Raw genomic sequence first — 18,601 nt, 5'->3', positions numbered from 1 at the left:
GAGGAGGTTGGCCGATGGAGTCTCCTGTGACTGTGGGGCCTATTTCCGGTCCTCCGTTCGTTCATGTATCCAGGCAGAGTTCCTCTGGGCGGCATCCACTGGCTCCCTTGACACCTTCGAGGAGCAGTGGGCGCTGTCCGGGGTTCTCTGCTCGGTGTCCCCCTCAGGTTCCCTTCTTTTGACCCTTTGACTTCACTCCTGTCCCTGTTCTTTTATTAGTTGTCCCCCGTAATTTTTTGGTCTCCAGGCTCTGTGGACCCCCCCCCCTTAGGCTGGGGGGGATCCTTTAGCGGTGGGCAGGCTTTGTCCGCCCACATCCTGGATCCCAATAGGACCAGACTCCTGTACCCCACTGGTCTGGGTCTGTCACAGTATGCTGACCCCACTCTCAGTACATTGCCCTTTTAAGTAGATCAGCAAGTTGAGATAGCAGCTGCTGCCAGCAAGCTCCCTCTGTCCTGAGCCCTGTCCTGTTCCCCTCCTGCTCTGTGAATGGTGTAAAGGAGCCAGGGGGCTGGGGACACCCTGACATCAGCCCTCCTCCCCCCGCACAGCAAGCAGGAGGATCCTGGGAGCAGCCTACGGCAGTGGGGGAGGGACAGCTGAACTGCCCTGCAACTGATACTCTGCTGGATGGCTGCAGCACAGGGAACTTAAGGGAGCTGACAGGGGCCTGCCGACCCACTCTGGTTCCAAGCCCCTACCAGCTCCAAGGGGCTGCTCTTCCTGCAAGCAGTGGACAAAGCAGGCAGCTGCCAAACAAAGTTATAAGGGAGCATTGCGCAACTTTAAATGAACATGTTCTCTAATTGATCAGCAATGAAACAACTTTAACCCAGATGACTTTATGTGAGGAGTTCCTGTATTACAAAAGAAAGAGCAACCACATGACAGACGGGCTGATGTATGAGCAAAGATTAAAAGACAATCAATATGCATAGTTTAGCTCAGTGACTCAGGGAGACTGATCATCATGTAAAACATGTGTTTGACAGGAGTAAATGCCACAGCCAGGAAAGAGAAGGGGAATTGTTTAGAGTGGGCCAAGGCAAAATAACTAGGAGTAACGGGTTCTAATTAAGCAGAGGAAAGTTTAGGTTGAATATGAAGTCAAGCTGCTTAACAGCAGGCCCAATCCTGCCAGCATTGAAGTCGATGAGCCTTTTGCCATTGACTTTAATGTGAGCAGGATGGAGTCTGATGGCTGTGAAAGAGGCTGCTGAGGGAGGTAATTAGAGACCTATTCCTCACGTAGTCTGGACAAAGCACTGGGGAATGTTTAGAGGAATGGGGTCAGAGAGGCTAAGTGATGCTCCTAAGGTCCCAGCCAGACTCAATGTCAGAGTCACTCCCAAATGCTGACTCCCAGTCCTATGTTAATTTCATTAGGCAGCAGCAGCTGGAGGATTTGAGTAGGGATGGCAACCAAACATTCAGATGTCAGTGAACAATCTGGGGGCACAGAGTCTACTATTCAGTCTGAGTCGCTCACAAGATTTTCCAGACCTGCGACAGAAATACCACAAAATGCACTTGGGGGCCAGGGAGGACGTGTTTTAAGAACTTTTCCAAACCTTTGTAAAGGTTCAGGAAGAGTTTTGGATGAAACCTTGGTTCATGCAGCCTTAGTTTTAATGGAATTCTATGTGAGGCTCAAAAGCCTCTTGGTTTGAAAAACATACCTGCTTCATGTTACATGTCCCACAGGTCCCTTGACTTTGATGTAGCCTCCAGGGATGAGTTATCCTGTGACAATACCCCATTCTATTGATGTTACCTCTTAACCATAGTTTTATGCCATATATATCCAGCCACATTTGAATATTTAAAGGCCTCTGAAACACAGCCAGGAGTCTAATGGCCCAAGCACAGAGCTAGAGACTTAAGTTCTAGACTTGACTGCCACCAGTTTGTCCCGTGACAATGGACAAGTCATTTAATTTCTCCATCGCATCAGTTTCCCAATCTGTAAAACAGGGATAATGGTGCTTCACCACCTTTGTAAGGTGCTTTGAAAGCCACATCTGTGCAACACTCTGTAATGACGATCATCATTATTGAACTCCATTTGGTTTTAGATAGCCAGACAGAGAGCATACTGACCTTTAGCGATCAGGGCTCTTCTCTGTGCTGACTGCAGGCAAACTGTAACATATGCACATGAGCCTTCCCCAGCAGATTTCCATTCATTCCTGCAGAGCTGAGTTTCAAACCGGGAAGAACCCATACTCTCTGTGTTTATAAGTTGTTCTGAGGTTACCATTAAAGCAGTTATAGATACCATAGATGCAGCTCTGGAAGCAGAACTGAAAATCTGTCCATCTGTCCTGATGGTCAGAGTGCAATAAAGGAACTCTATATTTTAATTAGTGCTAACCAAACAGCAAGTGTATAAACCTATTATAAAGCAATCAAACTGCTTCTACAAGCAGTCTGCATTTGCAAACACATTCAGCTATTCCTGCTCCTCTTCTCTGCTAACTGCTCTCCTTTGCCATATTTGAAGTCTCCCGTCATCTCAGCATTCCCCAGTCCCACAGAAGCACCACACACTTTCCATCTGAATGGCTTTTATTTTAAAAGTAAAATAAATAAGAGAGCAAAGAAAGTCTCCAAAGAGCAGCATGTCTCCCCTGTAACAGGCAAAACAGTTGGTGGCTGTGCAGTATGAGATGAATTCCTCTCCACTCATGAGCCACTCAAAACAAGGTTACAAGGCGATGTGAGATATATACCCCACAGCACCCAACACCCTCATACACAGTTATAATGGAACAGTCCATCAGTAACTCACAACGTAGAGTTAAGGATTGTTCAGCCAAGGAGGTTATTTGATTAGCTGAACCTTGCAAATTGTCATACAATAGTAACAGCCTCCATTTATACATGAACTGTCATCTGAAGAATTAAAATGAGCCTACGAAAGGTGTGTCGGAATCATTACCCCATTATAGTGATAGGTAGACTGAGGCACATTATATTCTGAACATGACAGAACAAGCAGAGAAAGGACTGACCTGACTGAACCCAAAGACTTTCCTTAAAAAAAAAAAAAAAAAAGGATGGAGGAGGATCCACGGAACTCCAGACCAGTCAGCCTCACCTCAGTCCCTGGAAAAATCATGGGGCAGGTCCTCAAGGAATCAATTTTTAAGCACTTAGTGGAGAAGAAAGTGATCAGGAACAGTCAGCATGGACTCACCAAGGGCAAGTCATGCCTGACTAACCTAATTGCCTTCTATGAGGAGATAACTGGCTCTGTGGATGAGGGGAAAGCAGGGGACGTGTTATTCCTTGACTTTAGCAAAGCTTTTGATACGGTCTCCCACAGTATTCTTGCTAGCAAGTTAAAGAAGCATGGGCTGAATGAATGGACTATAAGGTGGATAGAAAGCTGGCTAGATCATTGGGTTCAATGGGTAGAGATCAATGGTTCCATGTCTAGTTAGCCGGTATCAAGCGGAGTGCCCCAAGGGTCGGTCCTGGGGCCAATTTTGTTTAATATCTTCATTAATGATCTAGAGGATGGCATGGACTGCACCCTCAGCAAGTTTGTAGATGACACTAAACGGGGAGGAGTGGTAGTTACACTGGAGGATAGGATACAGAGGGACCTAGACAAATTAGAGGTTGGGCCAAAAGAAATCTGATGAGGTTCAACAAGGACAAGTGCAGAGTCCTGCACTTAGGACAGAAGAATCCCATGCACAGCTACAGACTAGGGACAGAGTGGCTAGGCAGCAGTTCTGCAGAAAAGGACCTAGGGATTATGGTGGATGAGAAGCCGGATATGAGTCAACAGTGTGCCCTTGTTGCCAAGAAGGCTAATGGCATTTTGGGCTGTATAAGTAGGGGCACTGCCAGCAGATTGAGGGACGTGATTATTCCCCTCTATTCGGCATTGGTGAGGCCTCATTTGGAGTACTGTGTCCAGTTTTGGGCCTCACGCTACAAGAAAGATGTGGAAAAATTTGAAAGAGTCCAGAAGAGGGCAACAAAAATGATTAGAGGGCTAGAGCACATGACTTATGAGGAGAGGCTGAGGGGACTGGGATTGTTTAGTCTGCAGAAGAGAAGAATGAGGGGGGATTTGATAGCTGCTTTCAGCTACCTTAAAGGTGGTCCCAAAGAGGATGGATCTAGACTGTTCTCAGTGGTAGCAGATAACAGAACAAGGAGTAATGGTCTCAAGTTGTAGTGGGGGAGGTTTAGGTTGAATATTAGGAAAAACTTTTTCACTAGAATGGTGGTGAAGCACTGAAATGGGTTACGCACCCCCTGCCCTGCCTCCAGCCAACCCCTGCCGCAACCCGCTGCCTGAAGCCAGCCAGTCCCACACTCCTCTGTCTCCAGCCCTGCCAACCCATGCCACTGCCAACCCATTCCTAAAGCTGGCCTTGCTTCAAACCCTAATATTCTATGATTCTTTGACTTTACCCTGAGCCCAGTTCATGTTGTGACAGTTTTGGAAGAGCAGGCAGTATTCCTGCAGTGCAGAGAAGAGCAAGACAGCTCCTTTTATGTACCTCTGTCAAGTCTCAGTGCTCCACAAAGCACATGGAATTAGTACTTTCTTCTTCTCTCCCTGCTCACTCACTTCCATGTTCTGTGGAATGTTCTTGCACGTGGGCTAACATTTAATAATGTTATGCTGACAGGTACTGGTGAGTGCAGGAATCACAAATGTCTTTGAGACAGGATGTGAACGCAGCCTTTAATTAACCTACCGGTCAGGATGAATTAATCAGAAGATTCCCCTGCCCCACATAACACAAAAGGGGGTTGTGAACCCACCCAGGAGTTTGGACTGAGTGGGCCGGGGGTTGCTGAGAGGTTTGTGTGTGGACATGTGTATCTATCCATATATGTTGCACAAAAACTGAGACCGGACAAGAACAGAGAGAGAGAGAGAGACACACACATACACACACACACAGAGGTAAAAAGCAAGAAAGCCAAGCAGCAGCTGGTGAGTAGATCATGACCCTGGAAAAAGCTAGAGAGAGCTGTTGGGTCTGTTGGCTAAAGAGGCTTTGGCCTGTAAGCAAAGAAACTGCTCCTTTTGCTCTTGGTTCCTCCTGCATTTGGATAAGCCTCATTTGTTCATTCCTTGTACTGAAACAAGACTGCATCAGAGAAAACACCACACTCCATCAATTTCTGCTTCCATCTGAAACGTCCCCAGGATGAGGGCCCATTGTACTAGCATCTGGGCATACACATAGTGAGAGATTATTTATTATGGGACGCACTCATCATTAGAGCACTCCTTTGCATTGAGTCATAATGTTGCAAGTATCTTTGTCTCTAGCACCTCCTGCAGTCCATCTGCTTCTGCTTGGGTCTCCCATGGCCCGCTCTCCAGACAAATCACAAACATTCAGTCCCTACTGGGGTAGTCAGACTCCCAAAATAGCCAGCACCCCCAGTCCCAAGTTAACAAAGAAGTCGTCCTTTGCCCTTCCTGACCTCAATTCACCCTTCTCAGAATGCCAACTCCTAAGGCTTTCCCCTGTTGGGACTCCAGATATAACATACACCACTACTGTTTTCGGCCCTTCCTGGGCTTCTCTTCAGTTCCCTGCTCCTTGTAGACCCTAGCTCAGGGCTTCCTCACAGGAGCCTTTCCTGCTCCCTATGGGTCTTTTCTATTTCCTGTTCCCCTCCTGGAAGACCAGCCCTAGGGCTGGCTCCCTGACACCTGGCCCCTTGCTCAAGGGGTCACCACCTGAGTTAGCTCTATTCCTGTGGCCACAGCCAACCCCAAACTGCTGGGCCACCTCCTCCTTCTGCATCCTCATCTCAATTTATACTGTCCTTCCTCAGTTTCCCCTACACCTGGGGTCAGTCACTGTCATTAACTCTCTCTAACTGATACAGGCCCAATCATTATTTATCCCTGGGGCTGCTAGGTGGTGGGCAAGGCTCAGCCCAGTTTGCCTTCAAAGGCAAACCTGCCAGTCCATGGCACCATCCCTGCTTCAAAGACAAGACAGACAAAGGGTGGAAGGAATTATTCCCATTTTTATAGCTGAGGAATTGAGGCACCCAGAGATTAAGCAAATGGCCCAAGGTCACCCAAGGAGCCTGTGGGAGAGCTAGGATTAGAACTCAGATCGTGCAAGTCCCAGTGCAGTGCCTTAACTACATGTTAAGAGGAAGCCTGATCACCACAAGCATGTGAGTTACATGCCAAGCTAGCAACATCCAGTTTTGTTCCCTAATAATTTCCCCATATGCTTTAGAGCAGAACTGGAGGCAGTACTTGCTCCAACTGTGAAAATTCCAGTGAACTAATCTGCATGTTTTAATATGCAAATTACATCCCCAGATTCCAGCTGACTACGCCTCCTCAAAAGGCTTCAAAGAGGCTGAGAAAGGTCTCCATTCTCTTGCAGGAATGGAAGAGAAGCAAAAAAAAAAAGATAGCAAGACAGGAAAATGACAAAAATCAATAGAACCTTCTACAGGGACTCAGAATTCCTTGGGCTAGCCTTCTTACAAGGTACAGTCACAAGTGAAGAGAGAACCTATGCAATAATGCTGAACAAACATGGAAAGGAAAAAAATTAAACAAAAAATCTCCTCCAGGAGTGAATTTTTCTAGGCAAACTTGAATTTAAAGTGCTAGACAACATCATGAGTTGCCCTTACGTTTATTAGCTTATAAGTACTTTTTGCAATATCAAGATCTCAGAGCTTACGGTGGTTCCAGCTTGTAGCTGGTAAGTCACCCCGCTCTGGTTAGGAAGGGGTTAAAAGCAGCCAGGAAGGCTGGTTGGGTAAACAGCCACAGGTGTGGCCACACCCAATTAGGGCACAGCTGGCCAGGGATAAAAGTGCAGGCTGAGGGAGTGAGAGAAAACTCTTGCTCCAGCTGGGGAGCAAAGAGGACCAGGCTACCTGGGATAGCAAGCAGGGTATCTGAGGCAGAGCAGGGCTGGGGAAAGCCAGGCAGAGCTGAGAAGCTCTGGCCTTGTGAGTCCCCAGGCTGAGGCCTTGCTAAAGGCCAAGGGAGGTACTAGGGAGGCAGCTGGGACTGGAAAGGCAGCAGATCCAAACCCCCTTGCTGATGATAAGTGGCCACTTCAGACTGCAGTTTGCCCCTGAGGGAAGGGGCTAGATGAGGACTGGCAGTGGGTCACTGAGGTGATGTGGGCTCAGGGAATTGGGGTTCCTGGGGAGGGGAGACCCAGAATGTGGGGGCACTACTGTGGGGCAGCACCCCAAGGTAAGAGGCACTGGGGTCTGGGAGGGACACAGGGCCAGAAGTACTATAAGTGGTGGAGATCAGAAGTAAGCAGGCACCAGTAGGAAGACACTGGCTAGCAGGAGGCACTCCGAGGCTGGAATTGAGCTAATTCCCGGATGACCAGCAGGAGGCACTGTACTACACAGCTGTATAAACAGCAATCAAATATTTCCCCTCATGTTGCTGAGTTCTGCTTTAAGGTTAAGCACATTGATATGGAGATCAAACGTCCAACAGGAGAAAGGAGTTGCTTTCACACAGATAGCTTTAATGCAATGGGTTGCACCAAACATATGGAATATTCTTGCCTGCCTCCACAACTCATCAGCAGCCTCTTCCGAAGTGTTTAAAATACGTGATGCCATCTTAAGATTTGATGTGTGTACTGAGAGACTTAAAAATAGATTGTTTTGCATCATAAGAGATTAAGGACTGATGACTTTTGGAATGCAAGAGGAACTCAGCAACAGAGAAGCCCATTGCTAGTGGCCAAAACATTACAAATTAATTAAGGCCTGATTCTGCATCCATTGATGTGAAAGGTAGAGCTCCCATTGATGGCAATGGTGCAGAGTCAGAGCTCAACTGAATAAACACAAAATAAAAACCTGACATCAGCAAGTGAACTTTGTTCCTGGGAGGCAATGTTGCTAGTGCAAGGGTTCTCAACCTTTTTCTTTCTGAAGCCCCGCCCCCGCAATATAAAAACTCCATGGCCCACCTGTGCCACAACTGATTTTCTGCATACAAAAGCCAGGACCAGTGTTAGTGAGTATCAAGCAGAGCAACTGCCTAGGACCCCACACCACAGGGGGCCCTGTGAAGCTAAGTTGCTCAGGCTCCAGCTTCAGCCCTGCATGATGGGGCTTGGGGCCTTGGGCTTCAGTCCCATGTGGTGGGGCTTTGGCATTCTGCCCTGGGCCCCAGAAAGTCTAATGTTGGCACTGCTTAGCAAACCCCCTTAAACCTGCTCACAGCCCCCAGGGCATCTTGGACACCTGGTTGAGAACCACTGGCCTAGTGAATACAGCAGTTTTACTCCCAGCTCTTCCACGGATTTGCCGAGTGCCCTTGGTTAAGTCATTTCACTTCCCTATCCCTCAGTTTTCCCTTCTGTAAAATGGGGGTAAGTCAAATGCTTTGAGGTCTAGGGATGAAAAGCATGTTATCAGAATAAAGTTCATTTGAATGAGTTCTGATTAGACCAGATTTCAATGAGAACACCAAGAGGCTGAGGGGTTTTTTGGGTGGTTTTGGCAGGACAGGAAATTAAGAATGGCTTTTAGACCAGATTGACAATATTCTGCAAGACTTTCCATTTTAGTAAAAACGTTTCTATTTTTTTAAAGAAAAAAATCAGTAACAATTTTCTTGGTAAAGATTCTGATTTTATTTTCAAAACATGAACATTTTTACTGAAGATTTTGGCGAGGTGTGTTTAGAGTTTTGATTACAGAAAAAGGAATGAGATTTTCCCCAAAATCTCCCCACAAAGTTAAAAATTCTTACCAGAAAACAGGCATTTTTCACCAATTTCTTGTTATGACAACCTACAGCACAGATTAATGTTCAGTAGTATATTTTGTAAATTAGTGCATCTTCCATAATTCAGTCTTAGTAAATCTTTGCTGAAAGATTGGGACATAGTTATCATAAAAAAATGGCTGTCAGGTGTGTGCTACGGCAAAGTTCTACTGAATTTACAATATAGATATAAAAAGAAAGCTGTATTTTTTTTTAAACTTTACCTCCAAAATATTTACTTGTGACCTGAGAGTAAGAATGAGATAAAGTTAGAAGGGGTCAAGAAGAGAACTGGAATGGAATTGGTAACAAAAGCTTTGATATTGCTTTTCATAAGAGCCAGGGGTGGAGTGACAGACATTCTTGGCCCAAAGTTTTCATTGAAATAAACAAATAATCTCAGAGCAACCCTGAGAGCTGCTGGAAATAAAGCAAACCTTTCTTCACAAAGATGTTGGCACAACAAGTTTCTGTTTACTTGGATTGTCAATTGTTTGGGGGCAGGGGGCACCGTTTTGTTCTGTGTTTGTACAGCCGCTGGCACAAACCAAGGCACTGTTACAGTACAACAGGTAAATACTCCCCTCCCTCCCAGGTGATTGGCTGTAGTTCTCATTCACACAGAGGCCTCTTAATGAGCATCAGGTCTCGGAGCGTAAATAATTTGGATGATGTGCTGCAGGTAGTGCCCCAATGGCACTTTACAGTTCAAGGGGTGGGTGGGTTACACAACACATTCATCAAGCAATGCATTCCAGGAAGAGAGAGAGGAACAGAACAGATGACAGCAGGGTGTGAAAAGCAGAGCAGTGGAACGAATACAATACAAGTTTTAAACAAAGGCCTGATTTTAGGCATCTTACTTTTGGGTTGTCCAACTTGATTATCATAGAGGGCTGAACACCCAACCTGTGACCATCAGCCCCCTTTAAAAGGAGTCACAAGTTATGCCCCTTAAAATTAAGGCACCTAAAATCATTAATGACTGTCAAAAGTTTGGGCCCAAGACAAACCCCCTCTCCCATTAGACAGAGAATGTTACTTTCCTACTCAAGGGGCAATGCAATGGCCACCGTGAATAGGAGGGAAAGCAGGCTGGGCAATCCCACCTAGATGAAGCATCTTGCAGATGCCTGCACTCCACACACTGACATTTGAGATTCTCATATCCTGAGCTCTATCATCAGACCTGCCTTCCTCATAGAAGCACATGTAATGGAAAGCAGTCAGTCAGTCATGTAGTAATAAGATCTAGCTTTTATCTAGCACTGTATAGTAGTCTATCTCAAAGCACTTTACAAAGGAGGTCAGTATCATTACCCCATTTTACAGATGGGGAACTGAGGCAGAGAGGAAATTACTTGCCCAAGGTCACCTTGCAGGTCAGTAGCAAAAACCAGAAATAAAACTCAGGTCTCCTAAATCCCAGTCCAGTACTTTATCCACTAGGCCACACTACCTCCCTAAGTCACACACTGAGGCCTTGTCTTCATGTACAGTGCTACAGCGGCACAGCTGCAACACTTTAGTGAAGATGCTACTACACCAACAGGAGAGCTTTTTCCGTAGACGTAGTTAATCCATCTCCCTGAGAGGCAGTAGCTATGTGGGTGTGAGAAGCTCTCCCATTGACATAGAGCTGTCTACATGGGGTGTAAGGTCAGTACAACTACCTTACCCCGAGGTGTGGGTTTTTTACACCTCTGAGTGATAGAATTATACTGACACAGCTCTGTAGTGTAGACTTGACCTTAGGTGTCATTGACTTATTTGGTAGCTAGAGAAGCATTCTGAAGTTCAGATACTTCCTCAAACCTCCCTCGTCTGCAAGAGTCAGCTCACTAGGACTTGGTCTTGACCGAAAGAAGTGGTCTGTTTTTAAATCAAGGGAGCTATCTCAACATAAAATCCTAGTGCAAACAAACCACTGTCATGTTTACCTCAATGTAGCTAGCCAAAGTAAACCATAGGCTTCCCACATCAGGGTAAAAATCTGCCTGGACCTTAGCTCTGTTGATGTAACAACCCAGTGGAGACATCACCATGTGAGACACCCTCTCTTTTGCAGTGAAGACAGCCTACAAGAGCAGGTTGTTTTAAGAGATTTGGGAGGCAATGCTTATTTCACAAGCGTAGAAATGCCCATGGGACAATATTTCAGCACCCTCACTTCTTCCGAACCCAGAAATACAGAGAAGCATAAAATCAGTCAGTAAACAACACTAATTCTAGAACCTGCAAAGCAAAACAGTAATTCAAAAACAGCTGTGTTTAGTTTAATCCAACCTTTTTTGACAATTCTCGGTGATCAACCTCCAATCGACACTTCAATGATATTTACCCTGATATGAATCAAGATTTAGAACCTCAGTCAAAATATTATCAGACTCTGCAAACTTTAGAGGTTTTTTGTTCTCTACATGGTGCTAACCCCTATTCTTATTGGGGACCCTGGAGCAAAGGGGTGAACTGTATTTCCATTGGGAAAGAATAAAAACATTCCATTCCCCATCATCCTTACATAGGAATGATCAAATTCAAGAATGATTATTGTTGATCGTGTGCTTGGGTGCTGTCCTAAATCAGGGCAATAGAGACAAAACTTGACAATGCATGGAAATGAAACAACACTTTGTGCCTAATCCTGCTCATATGGACTGCAGTAGCAGCAGGATCATGGGAGAAAGAGAAAACGTGCTTTCATAGAATCATAGAATATCAGGTTTGGAAGGGACCTCAGGAAGTCATCTAGTCCAACCCCCTGCTCAAAGCAGGCCCAATCCCCAAATAATCATCCCAGCCAGTGCTTTGTCAAGCCTGATCTTAAAAACCTCTAAGGAAAGAGATTCCACCACTTCCCTAGGTAGCCCATTCCAGTGCTTCACCACCATCCTAGTGAAAAAGTTTTTCCTAATATCCAACCTAAACCTCCCCCACTGCAACCTGAGACCATTACTCCTTGTTCTGTCATCTGCTACCACTGAGAACAGTCTAGATCCATCCTCTTTGAAACCCCCTTTCAGGTAGTTGAAAGCAGCTATCAAATCCCCCCTCATACTTCTCTTCTGCAGACTAAATAAACCCAGTTCCCTCAGCCTCTCCTCATAAGTCATGTGCTCCAGACCCCTAATAATTTTTGTTGCCCTCCACTGGACTCTTTCCATTTTTCCACATCCTTCTTGTAGTGTGGGGCCCAAAACTGGACACAGTACTCCAGATGAGGCCTCACCAATGCTGAATAGAGGGGAATGATCACGTCCCTCGATCTGCTGGCAATGCTCCTACTTATACAGCCCAAAATGCCATTAGCCTTCTTGGCAACAAGGGCACACTGTTGACTCATATACAGCTTCTCATCCCTAGGTCCTTTTCTGCAGAACTGCTGACGAGCCACTCGGTCCCTAGTCTGTAGCAGTGCATGAGATTCTTCTGTCCTAAGTGCAGGACTCTGCACTTGTCCTTGTTGAACCTCATCAGATTTCTTTTGGCCCAATCCTCTAATTTGTCTAAGTCCCTCTGTATCCTATCCCTACCCTCCAGTGTATCTACCACTCCTCCCAGTTTAGTGTCATCTGCAAACTTGCTGAGGGTGCAATCCACGCCATCCTCCAGATCATTAATGAAGATATTGGAAGAAAAAAACAGCCCCAGGACCGACTCTTGGGGCACTCCGCTTGATACCAGCTGCCAACTAGACATGGAGCCATTGATCATTACCCGTTAAGCCCAATGATATAGCCAGCCTTCTATCCACCTTATAGTCCATTCATCCAGCCCATACTTCTTTAACTGTCTGGCAAGAATACTGTGGGAGACCGTATCAAAAGCTTTGCTAAAGTCAAGGAATAACGTCCCCTGCTTTCCCCCCATCCACAGAGCCAGTTACCTAATTGCCTTCTATGATGAGATTAGTCAGGCATGACTTGCCCTTGGTGAATCCATGCTGACTGTTCCTGATCACTTTCCTCTCCTCTAAGTGCTTCAGAATTGATTCCTCGAGGACTTGCTCCATGATTTTTCCAGAGACTGAGGTGAGGCTGACTGGCCTGTAGTTCCCCGGATCCTCCTCCTTCCCTTTTTTAAAGATGGGCACTACATTAGCCTTTTTCCAGTCATCCGGGACCTCCCCCGCTCACCATGAGTTTTCAAAGATAATGGCCAATGGCTCTGCAATCAGATCAACCAACTCCTTTACCACCCTCGGATGCAGCGCATCCAGCCCCATGGACTTGTGCTCGTCCAGCTTTTCTAAATAGTCCTGAACCACTTCTTTATCCACAGAGGGCTGGTCACCCCCTCCCCATACTGTGCTTCCCAGTGCAGTAGTCTGGGAGCTGACCTTGTTCGTGAAGACAGAGGCAAAAAAAAGCATTGAGTACATTAGCTTTTTCCACACCCTCTGTCACTAGGTGCTTTGCTAAGGCATGGTGGAGCCAATGCAGGGGCTGTTGTCTCTGCAGTTTGCATGGTAACAAGGATTTGCCACAAGCCATCAGCTCTTGCTAGCAACACACTATATAAATGGATCTAAATATGCTGTTCATCCACAAGGGATAATATTTTTCCCAAGACAACAGATACATCATAATGCTGCAGTAGTTACTGAAAACACCAACTTGAAACAAGTGTTAGATTGCTAAGTGGCAAAGGACTCCTTTGAGAGCACCCTGCACATAAACAATGTCACCAACATGGACATACAAGACTGGGGTACCCACAGTGCAGTTGTGGGACAATCTCCCCATGGCAGACACTTGGGATTGCAACAGAGCCCTCCAGAGCTAGGAACATGAGCTGCTACAGCTTAGGCAAAAGAGCCCAGACTCCTTAGCTGGGGGTTTAAACTCACTCATACCCTCTGTGGATTGTTCACAGACTGGGACCTGGAACACGCATACCAATGGGTTACATAGTCAGTGCATTGTAATGAAGAACTCTGTCCCATATGGCAAAGCAACTGTCTTAACTGGCCTGAGTGGCATGTCCCAACCTGCAGTTGTCAACAGGAGGCCAATTTAAAGTGCTCATGCCAGGAAGTAGGAAAAGGTGGAGAGAGGAAGTAGTGAGGTTCCTTAACGATACCATGGGCCAGCTCTGGTGTCATGCAGTGCTGCATTACACAGCCTCTCCTTCACAAAAATCAGATGTCACAAGCAGCAACAAAAAGCAACACCAGTACAGTGATGCACAGATAACACTAACATAGCGCTTTGCATGCTGAAGGAATATCAGCACATGTGCCAGGTAGCTGGAGGTTATTAGTTCCATCTTAAAGATGGGAAAACTGAGGCATAGAGTGGTCAGGTTTTACAACCAGAGTCAAGTGTTGCTATTGCAGATTTTTTATTTGGTTATTTTTCTAAAAAGTCACTAGTGGGAAGTAGCTGCGAGGAGAAAGTTGGGAGGGTGGGGAGATGGAAAAAGATGTGCATGCATGGAGGGGAGTGCCTACTTTCCTTGATCAGAAAAATAAAATTTCATTCCAGGAAAATGGGAATTTGAGACAAAAATGATTCCCCTGGCTAACTGAGGACAGGGCACCCTCCGGCTGCAGGGCATAACTGGGGAAAAAACCCAAGGGTTAATCACTCACTCATCCTGTGGCGTCTCGGGTTCCATGGATTCATACATGTACCAGTCAGAACTGGCAAAGTCATCGTAAGCAAGGGAGCCGTGGACTGCCAAGGAGCTGTCGTTTGCCATTCCCTTCTCTCTCTACCTCCGCTGGGAAAAAGAAAGAAGAATTAAAAAAAGAAAAAAACCAACAACACACCTCTTACTTCTGTTCTTGGTAGAGCAAAAATACGCACAAGGATTGCTACAGATGTCTTCCCTGGAGTTCTCTAGGGTCCGTTCAAAATGCTAAGATTGCACAGGCTACTTTGTGCTCTTGGTACTGGAGGTTCACATTGACAGATTGGGAGGTGGGGGGTAAGAATCTCTCTCTCCCAGTTAGGACTCTTTGCGATATGAATTTGCATCATTTCAACAGCGGATACAAACAAAAGTAAAAAAAAACCAAATCTCTACCATGAAAAATCCAATCTTGGTTGGAGCTAAAAAGATTAAAGAGCTCAAGGCATGTTTAACTGGGTCCCTTCCACTCTCTCCCCCACCCCTCCTACCCAGGCTCAGTGCCCAGAGAATCAGAGCCTTTGTTTTAGTTACATAACAGCATTTACATGAAAGCCTGGGAGTTGTGCAAGGGTCAAGATTTGGCTCCCTAGCAAGACACAGGCTAACCTAGAAAAAAATCAAGAAGGTCAGTGCGGTAACTGTCTGAACAAAGGATTGAACCAGGCTCTACACACTTCCTGGGGCATTTTAAGCCTCTGTTCCACATAGTACATCGCTATACCAGTCAAACAGCCCCCTGTGCTTTTCACTCACGCTGATGCTGTAACTCCTCTGCCTCTAGCCTTCACTTCATCTGGGATATTTCAGACCCTGGAGATGAGTCAACTCTCTGTTCTACTGCTGAAGAGAAAGACATCAAATCAAAGGGATGGAGAACAACCTTCCTTATCGGCAAAACAGAGGTCCAGAAATAGGTTTACAATTGCAGAGCAGAACGAATGCCAGACTAGCACTACTTGGCTCCTCGAATGGACTTTCTGTGCAAACTTCTGTAAGGCCAACAGTTGCTCAGTGCAGCATCACAGTGGTTTGTAAAGAGGTGGAAGAGATCATTTAGAGCCAGACTGCGATACCCTTCCCCACTTGACTCCAAAGAGTCATCCCACTCACTTGAGTCAGGCACTGCTCAGTACGAGTAAGGGGACCAGAAGTTGACCCTTATCGAGCAGCTTGACAGAGGTCAGAATCAGAGAAGAGGAAAATAGAAACAGGCCAAGATTTCAAACTGGGATCCTAAAGTTAGGTTCCCACATCCATACATTGGCATCTAAATAAAAGCGGCTTAATGTTCCAGAGGTATTGCATATCCACAGTGCCTGTTGAAATCAACAGTAACCGGAGATGATCTGGACTTTTATTTAGGTCCCTACCTATGGATTCAGATGCATAACTTTAAGCTCCTAGGTTTGAACATTCTTTTTCCATGGTCCCTTTCCCTGATACTTGGAATAACCCCCCTGCTCAGAGAAAAAATATTTTGTATCCCTCAAAGTTGCTTGCTGCTGCCACAGATTGGCCTGGACATTTACCATTTCCCTTCAATAATATGAAGAAATAGCAATTTATTACAGTATTGAATTTTTGATGACTTTTTAAAAACACTTTCAGCATTTTTTTTTTTGACTAAGGCACCATATGGCTCCCACTACCACATTATCTGAGCACAATCTAATGTATCTACCGTCGCGACACCCCTGGGAGGTAGACCAATGCTCTCATCCCTGTTTTACAGATGGGGAGCTGAGGCACAGAGAGACTGAGACCCTGATCTGCAAAGGAATTTAGCCTAATTTCCATTGAAATTAAAAAACCTCAATTCATTAGTTTCAGTGGAAGTTGGGAGGGTCTGGGTGACTTGCCCAGGAGCACAGAGGGATTCTATGGCAGGGCTGGGAATTGAAAGTGTTTAGTTAAAATAAGACATGACACTGGTCCATGTATCTGATTTCCCTGGTTGCACCTAGGACCAAATTAACATTCCAAGAGACGCTCTCCTATTGTATCTCCAGCCCAGTCAAAACGAAAAACAGGAAGTACTGGAAATACCCCAAGGCAACTAGATAGGAGAATTAAAACCATATTTGCAGACTCCTGGTTCAATTAGAGACTTCGGCGGGGGGGGGGTGGAGGGGGGAGACACAAAACACAGACACAAAAACCCACAAACTAAGAGTCTACGAGTTCACCCACAACTATTTCACATTTGGGGACAATATATACCTTCAAGTCAGCGGCACTGCTATGGGTACCCGCATGGCCCCACAGTATGCCAACATTTTTATGGCTGACTTAGAACAACGCTTCCTTAGCTCTCGTCCCCTAACGCCCCTACTCTACTTGCGCTACATTGATGACATCTTCATCATCTGGACCCATGGAAAAGAAGCCCTTGAGGAATTCCACCATGATTTCAATAATTTCCATCCCAACATCAACCTCAGCCTAGATCAATCCACACAAGCGGTCCATTTCCTGGACACTACTGTGCTAATAAGCGATGGTCACATAAATACCACCCTATACCGGAAACCTACTGACCGCTACACTTACCTACATGCCTCCAGCTTCCATCCAGGACACACACACGATCCATTGTCTACAGCCAAGCTCTAAGATATAACCGCATTTGCTCCAATCCCTCAGATAGAGACAAGCACCTACAAGATCTCTATCAAGCATTCTTAAAACTACAATACCCACCTGCTGAAGTGAAAAAACAGATTGACAGAGCCAGACGAGTACCTAGAAGTCACCTCCTACAAGACAGGCCCAACAAAGAAAATAACAGAACACCACTAGCTGTCACCTTCAGCTCCCAACCAAAACCTCTCCAGCGCATCATCAGAGATCTACAACCTATCCTCAAAGATGATCCTTTACTCTCACAGATCTTGGGAGACAGACCTGTCCTCGCTTACAGACAACCCCCCAACCTAAAGCAAATACTCACCAGCAACCACACATCACTGAACAAAACCACTGACCCAGGAACCTATCCTTGTAACAAAGCCTGATGCCAACTCTGTCCACATATCTATTCAAGTGACATCATCATAGGACCTAATCACATCAGCCATACCATCAGGGGCTCGTTCACCTGCACATCTACCAATGTGATATATGCCATCATGTGCCAGCAATGTCCCTCTGCCATGTACATTGGCCAAACCGGACAGTCTCTCCGCAAAAGAATTAATGGACACAAATCTGACATCAGGAATCATAATACTCAAAAAACAGTGGGAGAACACTTTAACCTGTCTGGCCATTCAATGACAGACCTGTGGGTGGCTATCTTACAACTGAAAAACTTCAAAAACAGACTCCAACGAGAGACTGCTGAGCTGGAATTGATATGCAAACTAGATACAATCAACTCAGGATTGAATAAGGACTGGGAATGGCTGACCCATTACAAACATTGAATCTATCTCCCCTTGTAAGTATTCTCACACTTCTTATCAAACTGTCTGTACTGGGCTAGCTTGATTATCACTTCAAAAGTCTTTTTTTCTCTTACTTAATTGGCCTCTCAGAGTTGGTAAGACAACTCCCACCTGTTCATGCTCTCTGTATGTGTGTATATATATCTCCTCAATATTTATTCCACTCTATATGCATCCGAAGAAGTGGGCTGTAGTCCACAAAAGCTTATGCTCTAATAAATTTGTAAGTCTCTAAGGTGCCACAAGTACTCCTGTTCTTTTTTTAGAGTTCAGTTAGTGACATTTCAGGTTCCTCCAGACTCCCCCATAACCTGCAAAGCATGGAAGTAAGGAAAAAAATCTCCAGCATTCCTTGCCACCTTCATGTTGCCTATAATGCTGCTAATAACACACTGCATGAGAAGTTATGTTTTATATCCCAGCTTCTATCCACTTCATGCTCCAATGTAAACTTTAGCAGCAACCTCATATACTCTTGATCAACAGATGTGCACATCTGACCACCCCACATTCATACTGTTGGGAAGTTATTCTCCTTTAGTGGCACCAAGGTTGCTATTAAGGTTTTGCATTAGAGCATGTTACTCCCTGGAGAGACCAAGCCAGGAATCTTCTCTGGGGAAGCTGCTGAGATTGTTCCATGTCACCATTGCTCTTTCTGTGGAAGGCACAAGAAGAGTTGTAGATAAATGTCGCAGCACAACAACAGTGCACACCAACACCTAGGCTTACATAGCAAGTG

General features: G+C 45.6%; 1 protein-coding gene across 3 annotated transcripts in view; it reads right to left on the bottom strand.

Annotated features, from left to right (window-relative positions):
• STRA6 (signaling receptor and transporter of retinol STRA6) overlaps window positions 1-18,601 on the bottom strand; it is a 60,646-nt gene that overhangs the window by 35,327 nt on the left and 6,718 nt on the right. The window contains exons 2-3 of one of the 3 annotated variants that reach the window (XM_034784669.1): window positions 15,167-15,253; window positions 14,370-14,500 (exon numbers count right to left, since the gene is read on the bottom strand). The exons of 1 other annotated variant lie outside the window; for it this stretch is intronic. In XM_034784669.1, coding sequence (XP_034640560.1) covers window positions 14,370-14,479 — 110 coding nt within the window. In that variant the 5' untranslated portion in view covers window positions 14,480-14,500; window positions 15,167-15,253. The remainder of the gene's footprint in view (window positions 1-14,369; window positions 14,501-15,166; window positions 15,254-18,601) is intronic. One more of the 3 variants, XM_034784668.1, reaches the window with a different exon arrangement.

This window comes from Trachemys scripta, chromosome 10 (assembly GCF_013100865.1).
Source record: "Trachemys scripta elegans isolate TJP31775 chromosome 10, CAS_Tse_1.0, whole genome shotgun sequence".
Taxonomy (NCBI): Eukaryota; Metazoa; Chordata; order Testudines; family Emydidae; genus Trachemys; species Trachemys scripta.
This window is presented reverse-complemented; position numbering and strand designations above follow the sequence as displayed.